At 38.7% G+C, this 16763-nt stretch overlaps 1 protein-coding gene across 2 annotated transcripts in view; it reads right to left on the bottom strand.

Annotated features, from left to right (window-relative positions):
• EML1 (EMAP like 1) overlaps positions 1–16362 on the bottom strand; it is a 138575-nt gene extending 122213 nt beyond the window's left edge. For both annotated transcript variants that reach the window (XM_077820475.1, XM_077820476.1), the window contains exon 1: positions 16296–16362. In XM_077820475.1, coding sequence (XP_077676601.1) covers positions 16296–16362 — 67 coding nt within the window. The remainder of the gene's footprint in view (positions 1–16295) is intronic.
• Positions 16363–16763: the final 401 nt, after the last annotated feature.

The following is a 16763-nucleotide window of genomic DNA, read 5'->3' as shown; positions in this document are numbered from 1 at the left end:
CAATAGGAAGGAATGCTATACTTTGTAAAAAGAAGTGAATAAATATTTAGCAAGTTGAAGAAAAGATCATTAGAAGATATTATGGTAACCTGCAACTAGAATCAGCAGATCAACTACACTGTTCTCCAAAACAAATTTATAGTAGTAACAGAAGCAATTAAGGTTCCAGTCATGGCAAGACTTTCATCATGTACAGGTGCTGTTATGAAAATGGAGACACTGTAGAATTAGGTTAAACCAATGGAAAACAACTATATTTCACTAAATAAAATTTCACTCTGTTGAACATCAGGTCAAGTGAGGACTGAGAAACAAACTCTTGTACTCTGAAGAAGAGGATCTTCAGAGCTCTAAGCTGAACCAAATCATTCAATTTAATTCTAAGACCAACGATCAATTCCAACATGTGTGTTCTCTGTGAGGAATCATGCAACAACATTCAGTTGCTGAGACAGACACATGCCTCAGATGAAATGGTAAAACATGACCTCAAAAATCATGAGCCTCAAGCAGCAGATTGTAAATCTCATAACCCTGTAACATGGAGTAGTAAATTAGATTGAATATTTACAACGTACTACACTTTACATATATTTAATTAATCTCCACAACACCCGTGTGATGTAGGTAACACTATCCCGTTTTGCAGAGGGAAAAACTAAACAGAAAAAGCCTAAGTAACCTGCCCAGGGCCAAACAGTCAGGATGAGCATTCTAAAGTCTCTGCCTCCTAGACTCTGTTCAATTCATTAGACCATATTGCCTCTCTCTGGAGTGTGGCATTCCACTTTTAAAACTGGAGTTGGTTAATGTTTTAAGACTTGACAAATTCTATAATGGTTCTATTTTTCTGTTGACTGTAATCCACTTAAAATGAAACCACTTGAGGCCCCAGGTTCTTTAGGACTCTAAGACCTTTGGTGTCTGCTGAAACTGGCATATAGTCAATGTCAAATGGTGTTTTGTGCGAATTCTTTGACATAGCTGCATGGCTCAAAACATGCTGCAGAGAAAAAAGTGATAAAAGTGTGTATTTTATTGTCCTTCCCCACCCCCTTCTTGAGAGCAGCTTCAGCCAGGCCGCAGCTACTTCAAAGACTTCATACTGAACATGCCTAGAGACTCAAGCTAAAGATGAAGCTGCCAAGTTCAGCAGACAACAAAAGCTCCTGAGGGTAAGCATTTATTTAAAAAATTTAAATTCATACAAAAATAAATATAGTAAGGGGAAAAAACTAATGTACACCCATCTCACTCTATATACACATACCCACCCCCTTCTGAGCCATAAATCCCTGGGTTGGCAGTTTAGCAGCCAAAGAGATTGTTTCTGGATTTATCTGTCAAATATGACAAAGCCTACAAAGCCTTGAAGGTTTCAGAGTAGCAGCCGTGTTAGTCTGTATTCACAAAAAGAAAAGGAGTAGTTGTGGCACCTTAGAGACTAAGACTAACAAATTTATTTGAGCATAAACTTTCATGAGCTACAGCTCACTCCATCGGATGCATTCAGTCCACTGAACGCATCCGATGAAGTGAGCTGAATGCATCTGATGAAGTGAGCTGTAGCTCATGAAAGCTTATGCTCAAATAAATTTGTTAGTCTCTAAGGTGTCACAACTACTCCTTTTCTTTTTGCAAAAGCCTTGAAGGAGTCAATGTAGCCACTTTAGCTGGCTTTATTCACTCCACTCATTTAGATTCTATAGGATTAGACTACACAGGTGCTTTCTCTTGCTTAGGATCCTTATTTGCTGAGTCCCTCTAGCTCAAGAGATTTTTGAGACCAAAACAGAATCCACTTCAAGGAGCAGGTCTTCACCTTTAAATCCCTAAATGGGCTATGACCCAGCTATATCGCTGTCCTCACTCACTATATCAGCTGTATTCAGTAGGGTGCTTCAGCTAGAGAAGCCCAGGTTAGAATTTGCAAGTGCAGAACACACACATCTCATCCATGGAATTGGTTACTGCTGAACCACTCTTCTACTTTTACGGCATGAAAATAGTCTTTCCCTAATAACTGAGCTATGGAGTCAGTCCAATACTGAATTGTTGAGGATATTTACAATGTAAGGGAACCTTCTACCTTTATGTACCAAATTCAAATCTAAATCAAGTCTGTAGTAGCCAAAAGTTGTTTCTTTACTCTTCCTTACAGTCAATAGTGGCTGCATGTCTTCCCCATTGCTCCACACACTCATTTGGATGTCTCAAACTTCTCTTTTCCCTCAATATAACCATTCTCCCCAGCTCCATGTTGCCACCCAATCTTTAGGCTCCCACAATTGTAGGTAGCTTACCCCCTTACCCTCAGCAGCCCTACACACTTTCCCATCTCCTAACATGTGAAGGAGGCAGTCTATCCTCTTTCATATCCTTCAGCCATCCTCCCTGATCTGTGGTGGTGTTTTATTTAATCCATACTCAGACACAAAAACTCTCTCCTGTGGTGTTTTTCATCTTCAAAGTGCTTTACAAAAATGTATAAACTGATTTTTATTCAAATGTGTGTTAAACAGAGATAAGGCAAACTTTACCAAACCAGAGACAGCTATGTGCAAACAACAATTTTTCTTTTCCCAGTCTTGCCCTACAAAAAACATGAAATAGGGCCAGTGGAATGTACTCCCCCACACTCCTTCAACATGAATGAACCACATCCTTAATTCTAAGCCTATCTCTTAAAGTAAGTGGTTGCTAACCATAGTTCTAGTCCTTACCCAGAAATTACAGATAGGGTATGGGCAGTTATTCACTCGTTCCTGTTCACTCTGGCATTCCCATTCCCTCTGTCACATCTGCTGCTTCACTAGAGGCATGACATATTGGAGTTGATATTCAGATAAAACAGGCTATCACTAAGGATTTAAAATATCCTTAAAGCCATGAACACAATACAAAGCAATTAAATGTAAATATTTATCTGTGATGTTCAGTTATCACTCAGTGCTTAAGGACCTTGCAGGAAATCTGCCTTGTTCTGTTCCAACTGGCTGTGCATAATAGGATCTTCATACTGCCCTGCCCAGACTATCTGGGAAGCTCAGTCCTTAAAGGCACAGTCGCCATACCACAATATCCTTTGTGAGAACCTAGATGAATTAAACTTTCTTCTTCTACTTTTAACACAAATTACTGAATTGTAACTATAAAGCACTTGAGTAACATGAACTATAGACATATTTTTTAAATCCATAAGTGAACATTTAGTCCCATGTTATATTTTAACATAACATTTGACATATTCAGTTGAAAATGTGTGCTAGTAAAGGAAATGAGAAAGCAATCTAGTGTTTTAACCTATTTTTCCTAACACCAAAAAAAATGCAATTTATTGAAAGAAACCTGAAAAAGTTTTCTTCTAATAATGTTATATATTACATTCTTTTAGACATTTCCTTGACATATAAAGTGAAGTAAAAGCATACTCCATTATCATTGATGGCAATCAACCATATTGCAAGAACAGAAATAACTTTCTGATGTTCTTCTTTATACTGCCTTAGAAACAGTGATAGTAACGAGCTATATAATAAGGCCTCAGTCCTGCAATGGGCAGCAGGCAGGCAGACTGCTATGGACATTAAAATTACTGGGGCAAGGCACAAATGCAGCCATGTGTCCACGTACTACATGTTGCAGGAATGGGGCTTAATTCAGTGTAACCCACTGGTCTTTGCTCTCAAGGAATCCAGAGCTAATCAATTTTTCATCATGAATTTTCCATCTTCAGTATCTGCAGTGGGATTATTGAAAAATAATTTTGATAAAACTATAAAACTGCTGATCAAGTGCAACCTGAGTCCTTAACTGACTTGTTAACATTACTAACGGTCTCTTCTCAAGAAAAATATACAGCGCAGCCTCAAAAATCCATATCTGCAATACCACAAAATGTATAATCTACATAAAAAGATTGGTGGTCTCTCCTCACCTCTCATTAAAGATATAACAGGAATCACAAAACCAGACTACTGTAGGGGCTAGAAGGGTCTCATTAATAAGATTTTAGTATTTTTACAAATATAATGCAGAATATAAAGAATGTAAAAATATAAATAAATTAAGATGAATGACAACTAACAAAATAAAATCAAGTACACTTTGTGATGTACTGTCCTTTGTTTTTTCTTTTAAACTTTTTTGCTCATAAATTTACTGATTCCAGAAAGTATCCCTATTCAGGACAACATTTAAACACATTCTAAAGTGCTTTCCTGAATCAGAAAATTCGGGCTCAATCTTCTGAGGTGCTGACCATCTCATTAGATTAACTTCAGTGTGAGCTGAGGGAGCTTGCATTATCAAGCATTACTCAGTAAGGTCTCCAATCCTACACATGTTTACATAAGTATTTAACTTAAAAATAATAAATAATAGTATGCATAAAACTGTTCATCCAAAAAGAATCCCAAAACAGTTTATAAAAATAACTTCACACAATGAAGATTACTACATCCTCTATTGAAATACAGTCACTTCTGGGATGATACATATCAGCTGCTTAGGACAGTAAGTGAATACTTCCTCCAGATTACTTGTGTATATTAAGTATACATTAGTTAAAGCACAGAGTTCTGGCTGAAATCCTGGCCGTATTGAAGTAAGAGGGAGTTTTGCAACTGACTTCACAGAGTGAAGTCCTAACCGTACTGAAGTCAATGGCAAAACTCCCACTGACTTTAATAGGACCATATATATAAACATATATATAAATGTTTTCAGTATGTTACCTTTGGATCAGAAGAGAGACTTTTCTTACACAAAACCTTTTTTTTAAAGTTGATTTAACTGTAGTTGGACATAGGTATGAACAAAATGTATGAACTTGGGTAACTTAATTTAGGTTTCTGAATCTGTGTTTTGGGACCTAAATCAAAGTGGTCTGATTTTTCAGATGAGTTTAGCACCTACAGCTGTCAATGACCTATAATTTTGGTCTATCTTTGGAAAAATATAATGCAGATATACAGCAGTGTGTAACAACTAGGGATGGAGAGACTGTTTCTAATAAAAACTAGTCTGAACTTCAGCAAGTTTCAAATAAAGACTAGTCTGAATTTCAGCAAGCTAGCCAGACCCTAACCCCAGCTACCTCCAACAGGCCATCATGCACTTTCCCTCTCTGGTGTTCAGTGTAATCTGGATTACAACGGATAGGGAAATGCCACGTAATTTACTTTGAACTGTGTCACCAGTTCAGGGTTGGAAGGAAGAGTCAGAAGACCCACCTTTTGGCCCCTGCAATGGAGTCTTCAGAAAACTGCCATCCAAAAAGATTTTTGGTGCCATCCAAAAAGCTTTGCAGAAAAGATTCAAAGTAGCATCTGAATTTGGGGGTTTATCAGTGAGGATTTCTCACTAGCTAATAATAGGCCTATATAGTTTAAACCATTTTTGGGGAGGGGAGGGGGGACAGGGGTAATACTACTATATTTAATATATATATTTTATTTATATATATATTTATATATATATATTTATATACATATTATTTATTTATTTATATTTAATATATATATATTTATAATATATATATATATATTTAATCTGATGAGGTTCAATAAGGATAAGTGCAGGGTCCTGCACTTAGGATGGAAGAATCCAATGCACCGCTACAGACTAGGGACCGAATGGCTAGGCAGCAGTTCTGCGGAAAAGGACCTAGGGGTGACAGTGGACGAGAAGCTGGATATGAGTCAGCAGTGTGCCCTTGTTGCCAAGAAGGCCAATGGCATTTTGGGATGTATAAGTAGGGGCATAGCGAGCAGATCGAGGGACGTGATCTTTCCCCTCTATTCGACATTGGTGAGGCCTCATCTGGAGTACTGTGTCCAGTTTTGGGCCCCACACTACAAGAAGGATGTGGATAAATTGGAGAGAGTCCAGCGAAGGGCAACAAAAATGATTAGGGGTCTAGAACACATGACTTATGAGGAGAGGCTGAGGGAGCTGGGATTGTTTAGCCTGCAGAAGAGAAGAATGAGGGGGGATTTGATAGCTGCTTTCAACTACCTGAAAGGGGGTTCCGAAGAGGATGGCTCTAGACTGTTCTCAATGGTAGCAGATGACAGAACGAGGAGTAATGGTCTCAAGTTGCAGTGGGGGAGGTTTAGATTGGATATTAGGAAAAACTTTTTCATTAAGAGGGTGGTGAAACACTGGAATGCGTTACCTAGGGAGGTGGTAGAATCTCCTTCCTTAGAGGTTTTTAAGGTCAGGCTTGACAAAGCCCTGGCTGGGATGATTTAACTGGGAATTGGTCCTGCTTCGAGCAGGGGGTTGGACTAGATGACCTTCAGGGGTCCCTTCCAACCCTGATATTCTATGATTCTATGATTCTATGATATTTAATACTATATTTAGCAAAAACTATCAGCATTTCTCAAGTTTTAGAACTGTAGTTTTGCTTGCTGTTTGTAAAAACAATATGCTTCCAATAACGCTCTTGACAGGAGCAGCAGAACCTCCTACAGCCTCAGGTAATTTCCACTCTTGACTTCTTACTGCTCATACTTCTGTCATCTAATCCCTGTTAAAAAAACTACAGCTGGAGATTTCAAGTTTTTTCAGTGTGGTTCGTCAAAATTAGGCTGATTGAAATTTTTCAAGTTTCAGTAAAATAAAATAATTTTACAAAGATATTCCTGATTTTTTTTTTACTTTTTTACCTGCTCTAGGTATAGTGATCATAGACATCCTTGTTCTATTTGCACCTACAAATGTGCCTATTTTCACCCATGCAAGATTTAGCTCCAATTTTAGAAACCTAAGCTTCTGAGAACTTTGCTCTAGAGAATGCTGAAGACAATATTTCAAATGCATAATATGATTATCAGGCAGCTTTAACATTATTAAGTGTAAGATGGCATGTGCAATATGAAAGAGTGGATTCTGCCGGATTATAAAGGTATAATTAAAAATAAAAAAATATTTGATTTCCTTCTTGCCCACAAGAGGTTTACATAATTTTCCAAGCAACTAGAGTATCATAGAATCACAGAATCATAGAATATCAGGGTTGGAAGGGACCTCAGGAGGTCATCGCTCAGTGCCTTACTATTAGTAGCTATACTGTTAATGAATGCAAATTGTACATTAACACCAGATGTTTATTTCAGATTTAAAACTCTATAAGGCAATTACTAGAGATTTCTGATACAAATTTTAGTACAAGCAGATTATATTTATTCAATCATAGGTCATTTTCAAGGGAAGACAAGAAAATGATGGACCATGTCAGATTTCACACATTGAAAGTAATGGAGTGTGGGGCAATCTCACTTAATTACTTTCCAAATAACTAATTCAGTGAAATCATGCTAACGTATCATTATCCCCACCCCATCTCCCTAAAAATCCCCAGGAAGCTACTTCCACATTTTAATCATGTAATGGATGAGCATTTTAAATTTAGTTTCATGGAGGATGGACAGGCTGACTGAGCCAAAGTTTGTCCCCTTCTATAAACTTTCAGTTGCTTCTATTGACATGATTATTGTGTCCATTGCAAATAACTCTAAATAGATTATTGTAGACAACTTCCCTATTTATTCCCCCCCAACCTTATCCTACACCCATAAAGATGAAAAGTAAAAACTTTCCACTATGGCCTACCAAAGTTCCCAGTGACAGAAAAGCAATTGCAACATCAACTTGACATATTTCACCTTAAACTTCCAGGAGAAAAAAATCAGAATAAAACTTTTTATTAAGACTTAATAATATAGAATTGTTTGACTTAATGGTTTAATAATTTACTTCTAAAGAAATTTTTAAATCCATTTTAAATTATTTGCATGTAGTTTAGACTTCAGCACAAAAATGAATTTTGGTATACTTAATTAGAAATTAAAACACATTTTATCAGCATTGTAAAGTACCACTAATTTTTAAACAACTCTTTGATGATCAGATAAAACATGATTTCCTAGTGAGAGCCCAATGATTTAATTTACAATTCTGACTGTTGTTTTATTTATGATAAAATACTTAATACTGATGGTTTCACTTCATATTATCCACACTGACAAAGATTTCCTAATGATGGTTGTCTATTATTGCGGAATTCTCCCTTATGCTGTATTTTTTTTAGCCAATACAGTGTTAAAACATGGATTAAAATAACTTCTGTTTAATTAAATTGTAACAAATTGGAATTAACACTATATATATTAGGGCTGTTGATTAATCGCAGTTAACTCATGTGATTAACTCAAAAAAATTAATCTTGATTAATTGTAGCTTTAATCGCACTGTTAAACAATAGAATACCAACTGAAATTTATTAAATATTTTTGGATGTTTTTCTAAATTTTCAAATGTATTGATTTTAATTACAATGCATAATACAAAGTGTACAGTTTACATTATTTTTGTTACAAATGTTTGCACTGTAAAAATGATAAAAGAAATAGTATTTTTCAATTCACCTCACACAAGTATTGTAGTGCATTCTCTTTATCATGAAAGTGCAACTTACAAATGTAGATTTTTTTTTGTTACATGACTGCACTCAAAAACAAAACAATGTAAAACTTTGGAGCGTACAAGTCCATTAAGTCCGACTTCTTGTTCAGCCAATCGCTAAGAAAAACAAGTTTGTTTACATTTATGGGAGATAATGCTGCCCGCTTCTTAATTACAATGTCACCTGAAAGTGAGAACAGGCGTTCGCATGGCACTTTTGCAGCTGGCGTTGCAAGGTATTTACGTGCCAGATATGCTAAACATTCGTATGCCCCTTCATGCGTCGGCCACCATTCCAGAGGACATGCTTACATACTGATGACACTTGTTGAAAAAATAACTTGTTAATTAAATTTGTGACTGAATTCCTTGGGGAAGAATTGTATGTCTCCTGCTCTGTTTTACCCGTATTCTACCATATATTTCATGTAATATCAGTCTCGGATGATGACCCAGCACAAGTTGTTCTAAGAATACTTTCATTGCAGATTTGACAAAATGCAGAGACATTACCCATGTGAAATTTCTAAAGATACAGCATTCGACCCAAGGTTTAAGAATCTGAAGTGCCTTCCAAAATCTGAGAGGCACTAGGTGTGGCGCACGCTTTCAGAAGTCTTAAAAGAGCAATACTCTGATGCAGAAACTACAGAACCTGAACCGCAAAAAAGAAAAACAACCTTCTGCTGGTGGAATCTGACTCAGATGATGAAAATGAACATTCATCAGTCCATACTCCTTTGGATCATTATCGAGCAGAACCCGTCATCAGCATGGACACATGTCCTCTGGAATGGTGGTTGAAACATGAAGGGACATATGAATCCTTAGCACATCTGGCATGTAAATATCTTGTGATGCCAGCTACAAAAGTGTCATGTGAACACCTATTCTGACTTTCAGGTGACACTGTAAACAAGAAGCGGGCAGCATTATCTCCCACAAGTGTGAACACACTTGTTTGTCTGAGTGATTGGCTGAACAAGAAGTAGGACTGAGTGGACTTATAGGCTCTACAGTTTTACATTGTTTTGTTTCTAATGCAGTTATTTTTGTATATATAATTCTACATTTGTAAGTTCAACTTTCATGATAAAGAGATTGCACCATAGTACTTGTAATGGGGGAACTGAAAAATACTATTTCTTTTGGTTTTTACAGTGCAAATATTTGTAATCAAAAATAAATATAAAGTGAGCACTGTACACTTTGTATTCTGTGTTGTAACTGAAATCAATATATTTGAAAATGTAGAAAACATCCAAAAATATTTAAATAAATGGTATTCTATTATTGTTTAACAGTGCGATTAATCGTGATTAATTTTTTTAATTGCTTGACAGCCCTAATGTGTGCGTATGTGTGTGTATATATATATATATATATATATATATATATATATAAATACAACTGTATTCCACAGACATTTACCACATTAACAAATGTATAATATTATGGGTTTATGAATACTTTTTTGGGGGGAGGGAAATTGCATAATTTATAATAGTCCATAGATGCTATTTTTAAAACTTTCTCCAGTTCTTCTGTGAATCAATCAGCAATTACAAAGTGGTCTGTGACCTCAAAAAATAAACTGTTACATGCAACAAAAAATGGGGGGAAAAGAAGTCTGTTCCTGAAATTAAAGCTAGATAGTGTTTTATCGGGCCGCACTTAATACAGTGTTACTTCAGAAGAAAACTGGGTAATGTTTGTAAGTAAAATTCACCCTAGTTCAGTGTACATACAAGGCTCTCTGTACTGCTTTCACCCCATTAAGACCTCAGCATGGTAGATATGTGATGCACAAGGGCTTTGTGTGGCTCTCCACACTGCAGTGAATTTCACTAAGTGAGCATAAACGTTTGATTAAAAATTATCTGATATTCCACACATCCTCAAAATTCTGTGGTACAAACACTGAGGTATCAAAAGATAGATTCTCTGTTGCTTTCATTTAAAAGGGCAATAAAACAGATGAAAGGAAAATACCAAAGAAAAGGATGACGTTTCATCCATTAACATTTTTTATTATCAGGTATTAAATTAACACTCACTGAAGATACAAGATTAGCAGCTCTAGCTACTGAATGAAGTCTTCCACTGATCTACAAAGCTAATACAAACATTGCAAGCTTCTCCATGTGAACTCAAAATGTACTCCTGGAAGAAATGGCTCTAGGGATAAGAGGTGAGATAGTTTAGTATCTATGTCCTATTCAATTTTGTACTTCTTATAAGACTAACAATAAAAGCATCAAGCAGTGCCAGTTATGCATTTGTGCATAGTGTATTGTGATGTGTACATCTGTCCACAGAGAACTGAATTAAGACCTGATTCATTTCACATCATTTCTGGAAAGTAACAAAGAGACAACTTTCTATTACTACCAACCTTTGCTAGATTTGAACGAGTAACCCACAAGGTGAATAGACCAGGCATTCTCAACCTTTTTCTTTCTTCCCCCCTCCCCCAACATGCTATAAAAACTCCACGGCCCACTTGTGCCACAACTGGTTTTCTGCATATAAAAGCCAGGGCTGGCATTAAGGGGTGGCAACCAGGGCAACTGCCCAGGGCACCACAGCACAGGGGGCACCGCGAAGCTAAGTTGCTCAGGCTTCTGCTTCAGCCCCAGGTAGCAGGGCTCAGGGCCCCGGGCTTCAGCCCCATGTAGTGAGGCTTTGGTTTTCTGCCCTGGGCCCCAGTGAATCTAACCCTCATCCTGCTTGGTGGACCCCCTGAAACCTGCTCGCAGTGCCCCAGTGGGGCCCGGGCCCCTGGTTGAGAATCACTGGAATAGACTCTATATCCCATTGCTAATTCCCTCACCCATCCATTGTTGCTGCAGTTAAATTTAAAGGGAGGGAGACGTTGGCAGGGCATTCTCCATTAAAATCCCTTGGTTCTGAATTTGGCTCTCCCCAAATCCATCTGCTACAAGGCTCATCTCCAGATACAGGCATCTAGTGAGAAGGTAGGTTGTAGGGAGTAGAGTATATGTATTTATTTCACTCAGTGGTGGATAACTATTAAAGTATGACAGGTTTCAGAGTAACAGTCGTGTTAGTCTAAGATTTGTGCAGGAAATGGCCTAACTTCATTATCATGCACATTGTGTAAAGAGTTGTCACTTTGGATGGGCTATCACCAGCAGGAGAGTGAATTTGTGTGGGGGGGTGAAGGGTGAGAAAACCTGGATTTGTGCTGGAAATGGCCTAACCTGTTGCTCACTTTAGATAAGCTATTACCAGCAGGACAGTGGGGTGGGAGGAGGTATTGTTTCATATTCTCTGTGTATATATAAAGTCTGCTGCAGTTTCCACGGTATGCATCTGATGAAGTGAGCTGTAGCTCACGAAAGCTCATGCTCAAATAAATTGGTTAGTCTCTAAGGTGCCACAAGGACTCCTTTTCTTTTTATTAAAGTATGGGAAGTCTATTTTTATTATATTGCAATTGTTGATTGTATTAACTATTCTGAGTTTTAATGTTTGTCAGAGTGCTCAGATGGGCACTAAAGAAGGATATAAATTGAAACAAACAACTGAAGATGACTACGATCACATGAACCAAGGCCCAAGCTAATTTATTTTCTCCCCTGAAACTAACAACATTTCTGTGACTTTACCACTTACTACCAACATGGCCACATAGAGCTATTATATGGCAAAAATCTTCATGGCAGGTGACCCTCTGTGTTTTCTTTGTATTTTGCTATTATTGTCTTTATTTATATAAATGAAAAACAAAAATTCAATGTAGCGGGTAAGGTATCTTACCACTTAGTCTACCTCTTAAGGAAAATTTAGGGTTTAAGACATTACTGCTAGCAGTTATACTTTTGATAGAAAAGCAAACCCAGTTTTAATTACAGTCATGGCATCCTTTGCAAAATCAGGGTTTCATAAAAAGTCTAACATGAATTTCAGATAAGGGATCAGGTACAAATTTGGGACAAAATTGGAAGATTCTTATATTCATGGTTTATCGGTACAATATCTCCCATTGATTTAAACAGGGATAGGATGAAAAAAAATGAATTTATCAGGTGGTCTCCCTAGATATGCAAAATAAAATTTGCTAGTCTCTAAGGTGCCACAAATACTCCTTTTCTTTTTACAATGACTAACTGTATATGCTAGGTAAACTTAATGGCTTCCTTCCTAAGAATAATAGCAAAGTTATTCTAATATTAGATAGGCTCTCCATAATCAAGCCTGAGAAATGTTATCCAAGATCTAATTTCTAACATTCCAAGTCAATTATGGGTATCTGTTTGTTATAAAGACTGCTCTGCTTGCCGAGAAGGTGCCTTAATGTAATTTCTGTCAAACATGCACAAGACAGTCATCAATAGGAGAAACTGGTAGTGTCTTACTTTGAAAAAAAGCAATATGTACACAAGCACCACCTAACTTTAAAACAATAACATATTTTGCATATCTAGGGAGACTTTCTTCTGAAGATCTCAAGGTGATTTGCAAACTAACTTATTAAACCCCACTATACTAGGGTTGCACTATTTGCTCCCAGTTTATAGATACGGAAACTGAGGCACAAAGAAATTAAGTGACTTTCCCAAAGCCACAGTGTGAGTTAGTGGCAGAGCCAGAAATAGAAGCTGTGACTCGTGACTGACATTTCCAACCACTAACCTAGTGGTTCTCACACTGTGGTCTATTAAACCCTTCCTGGTATTCCATAAAATGAAAAGGCTGGAGCACTTGCTGTAACCAACTAATTGTGTAAAGAATTTACCCCTAGGCTTTTGGATACCAAACAAACAAAACAACTCAAAATGAAGATGAAAAAGCTTATTTTTCTTCTGTTTCTTCTCGCCCTCTTTTCTCTAATTACTCTGATCATTACACTATCCTCTCCATCAAACACATTTTAACCCTGCCTAGTGCATGCATCTTTGATTTTTCTTTTGTCCCTACACCCCTCAGTTCCAAGCGGCCAGTAGCTCCCATTATTTCTTCTCTTAAAATACTAAAACGAATCATTTCCTCTCAACATAGAAAACCTTGAAACACACAATGATTATATTTGCAAGTTCTACCTATCAGCCCTCCTCACATATTACTTTTCCCTAGGCCACTCTATACAAAATATGGGTTTTGAAATTGTGTTCCTCTCTGAGGCGCCAAACACGTTTCTTTGCTCCTCAGATCTCTGCCACTTCCAATCTATGCTGTCTCCAATCTTCTAACTGTTCCCTGTTACTCTCTCCCCTACTCTCAGCCTTATACCATCTTTCACACCAACCCATTATGCATGCAAGAGCTTCTCAAATGCCCATGAAGCAATCTTCCTCTCCACTCTCAAATACAGCATCTCCACTAGTATCTTCTGTCTTTGTTGTTTTCCCATGGGCCACACTGGTTTGTTTGAATTATCTGATCTCCTCAGGGCAGAGAATATGAGTCCAATTCTCTAGCCTTTCATCATGTAAGTTAGTCTCACTGAAGAGGTCTATGTCAGATGGAAAGCTTGTCTCTCTCACCAACAGAAGTTGGTCCAATAAAAGATATTACCTCACCCACCTTGAAAATCTCATTGAAAACTAACTCATGTAAGGAAAAGCTGCAGGATCCAGCCATTTGTTCTTCCTATATACAGAACAATCTACATACACAATGTAGGGTGACCAGATAGCAACTGTGAAAAATCAGAACAGGAGGTGGGGGATAATAGGACCTATATAAGACAAAGCCCCGAATATCGGACTGTCCCTATAAAATCGGGATGTCTGGTCACCCTAATACAATGCCACATAAAATGGACTAACTTATTATACAATTTGTGATATCTGCTATTATATGATTTTTAAAATACCTAGAAGTCTTATGTTACAGAAGAAACAGGTAAATAAGTCATTCATCCACCTTCAAACAGTTCATGTGAAAGGGATGAAATGAGATTTTAAACTTTTGTCTAGCATGTATTGTAGCATATTTACAGCATTCACAATGATCTATCCAGAGTCACAAAGTCAATATAGGAAATTTATGTCCAACAGATAATATTCTCTTTAACCTATTCAGAGGGACAGCTATTACAGCTCACAAATGTATATCACTAATGACCTAAAAAGAAAGTAATCTAGAAATTTTGCTCAGCAAAACAACTCACTAATATATTATAGAGGCTAAAGTATTAGTTATAATGTATTTCCTCCCTGGAAACAAAATTAATTATTCTCTAAATTTAAGCATAATGTATAAGTCTACTAACAGACAAACTAATAATACTAATACAAAAAGGTCAAGTTTAATGTTCTGAGGGATGCAGAAAATAAAGAATATGCAGCACATAATAATCTATTACATGGATCATGCATCGTATTCTCAACATTCTGTAAAGTGTTAGTATATTCTTATGTTCCACAGCTAGCCTAGGTCTTCCCCCTAGAAAAATCAGGCAGAATTTATCATCATCACTATTTGTTCAACAGAAGTTTTGCAGCTGTGGTTTTAGTAGTTGCCCTCCTAAAATAATTTAACTTTCCCTTCTCGCTAGTACCTGAACAGCTAAAATCTGGTTGATTATTACAAGGAATCTGGGGAAGAAGGAATAAAAGATATGTGCTCACACAATATCTAGTAAAACTTTTGAGAAAAAATACTGCATTTACACTTACAATTTTAGTGGTAAAGGATAAACAAATTTTCAAATATTTTAGTTTTGGTTCTAAGATTTGCAATGAAAAACTCTACATTTTTGATGCATTCTATTGTTAGTATTATTTTTAAAAATTTTATATTACTTTAAAGTTACCTTAAATATTTTCCCCAAGCAGCTACAAACACCAGCTAATCAAAATAAACATACCTCCAACCATCCTGCAAGGCCAATTATACCAATATTTCCTCTGATGGTATTGGTTATTCCCCTTTCCTTTTTTTTTTATGCTCTTTTATTGCAAATTCAGCTGCATCTCTTTCACGTAGTCATCCAAGCACAACTGCGATTTGAACAAATCCCTCCTATGAAATATGTCAGAAACTACAGAACTTAGTAACTGATGGGTTTAGTTTCAACCCAGCATTTTATCCTAAAAATAGCCTCACTTGGGATCATAAATCTTAAGTATACACATGTAACAAATCTCCAGCAATACACAAAACATGAAACCCTCAGAGAGAAAATCTTTAACTAATGCACATGTACTTACAACTTTCAACTCTTCCCCCCCCCCCACTACCCCTTCATACAAGACATGGTGATGTGAAATAAACACGTGTCAGTTGGACATGGTTTTACCAACAAGGTGGTGGCTCGTGCACATTCAAATGCAGAGCTGGGTCTTACGGACACACAGTGGTGGGGTGGGGGTCCACTTTTTCGCTATGTGGGGGAAACAGATCGTTGTTACAGACCCACGCACACGACCGAACCAGATGCCAAAGAAGTTCAGCACAAGGGGGCCATCTACTACCCTCCACACACAGCAGCAGCAAACATAGTCCGCTTTGCGCTGAGGGACAGGAGGGCGGCGGGGCAAAGTTTTCCCCTCCCTGTTCCCCGGAGTGAAAATCAGGAGCTCCACAGTTTGAACAGAGGCGAAGATCCACAAGAGCCCGGGAAAAGCCCTCTCGGGAGAGGGTGCGGAAGGGGGATTTGCCAAGCCCGGTCCCGGCTCCGCACTCAGCCCCCGCTTGCAGACAGCCAGGGCGCAGCGGCACTTCCAAGGCAGCTCCCGCACTCCGGGCTGCCGCCGGGGCCCGCTGCCTCCCGGCCCCGGGCCCGCTCAACGCGGGAGCACCGAGCTCCGCACCCGGGCGGGCGGCTCTGGCGGGGCCCAGCCCGCTCTTACCGTTGCAGAACTGGAGCAGCGAGGACGTGTCATAGAGGCTGCTGTAGCTGGAGAATCCGTCCTCCATCCCGGCGCTCCCCGCTCCGCTCCCCCGGCCTCTGTCTGCCCGGCGCTGGCGGCGGCTCCCTGCTCTCACCCACACACCGAGGAGCTGAGGCGGCTGGGGCCGGCCTGCTGCCTGCCTCTGTCAGTTACTATGACAACGCATTCACTCCGCCGCGGCTCGGGCTGCCGCTTCTCCTCTGCCTGTGGCGCGGCGGGGGGGGACTCTGCTTCTCCCACTGACGAGAGGGGGAGAGTAGGGGCTGCTTCTCCCTCCCTGTGACTGGGGGGGGGCTGCTCTCCCCTCCCTGTGACTGGGGGGCTGCTCTCCCCCCTGTGACTGGGGGGGCTGCTCTCCCCTCCCTGTGACTGGGGGGGGCTGCTCTCCCCTCCCTGTGACTGGGGGGGCTGCTCTCCCCCCCTGTG

Source organism: Eretmochelys imbricata, chromosome 6 (genome assembly GCF_965152235.1).
Source record: "Eretmochelys imbricata isolate rEreImb1 chromosome 6, rEreImb1.hap1, whole genome shotgun sequence".
Lineage (NCBI taxonomy): Eukaryota > Metazoa > Chordata > Testudines > Cheloniidae > Eretmochelys > Eretmochelys imbricata.
Note: the sequence above shows the minus strand (reverse complement) of the source record. Positions and strands in the feature narration are given on the sequence as shown.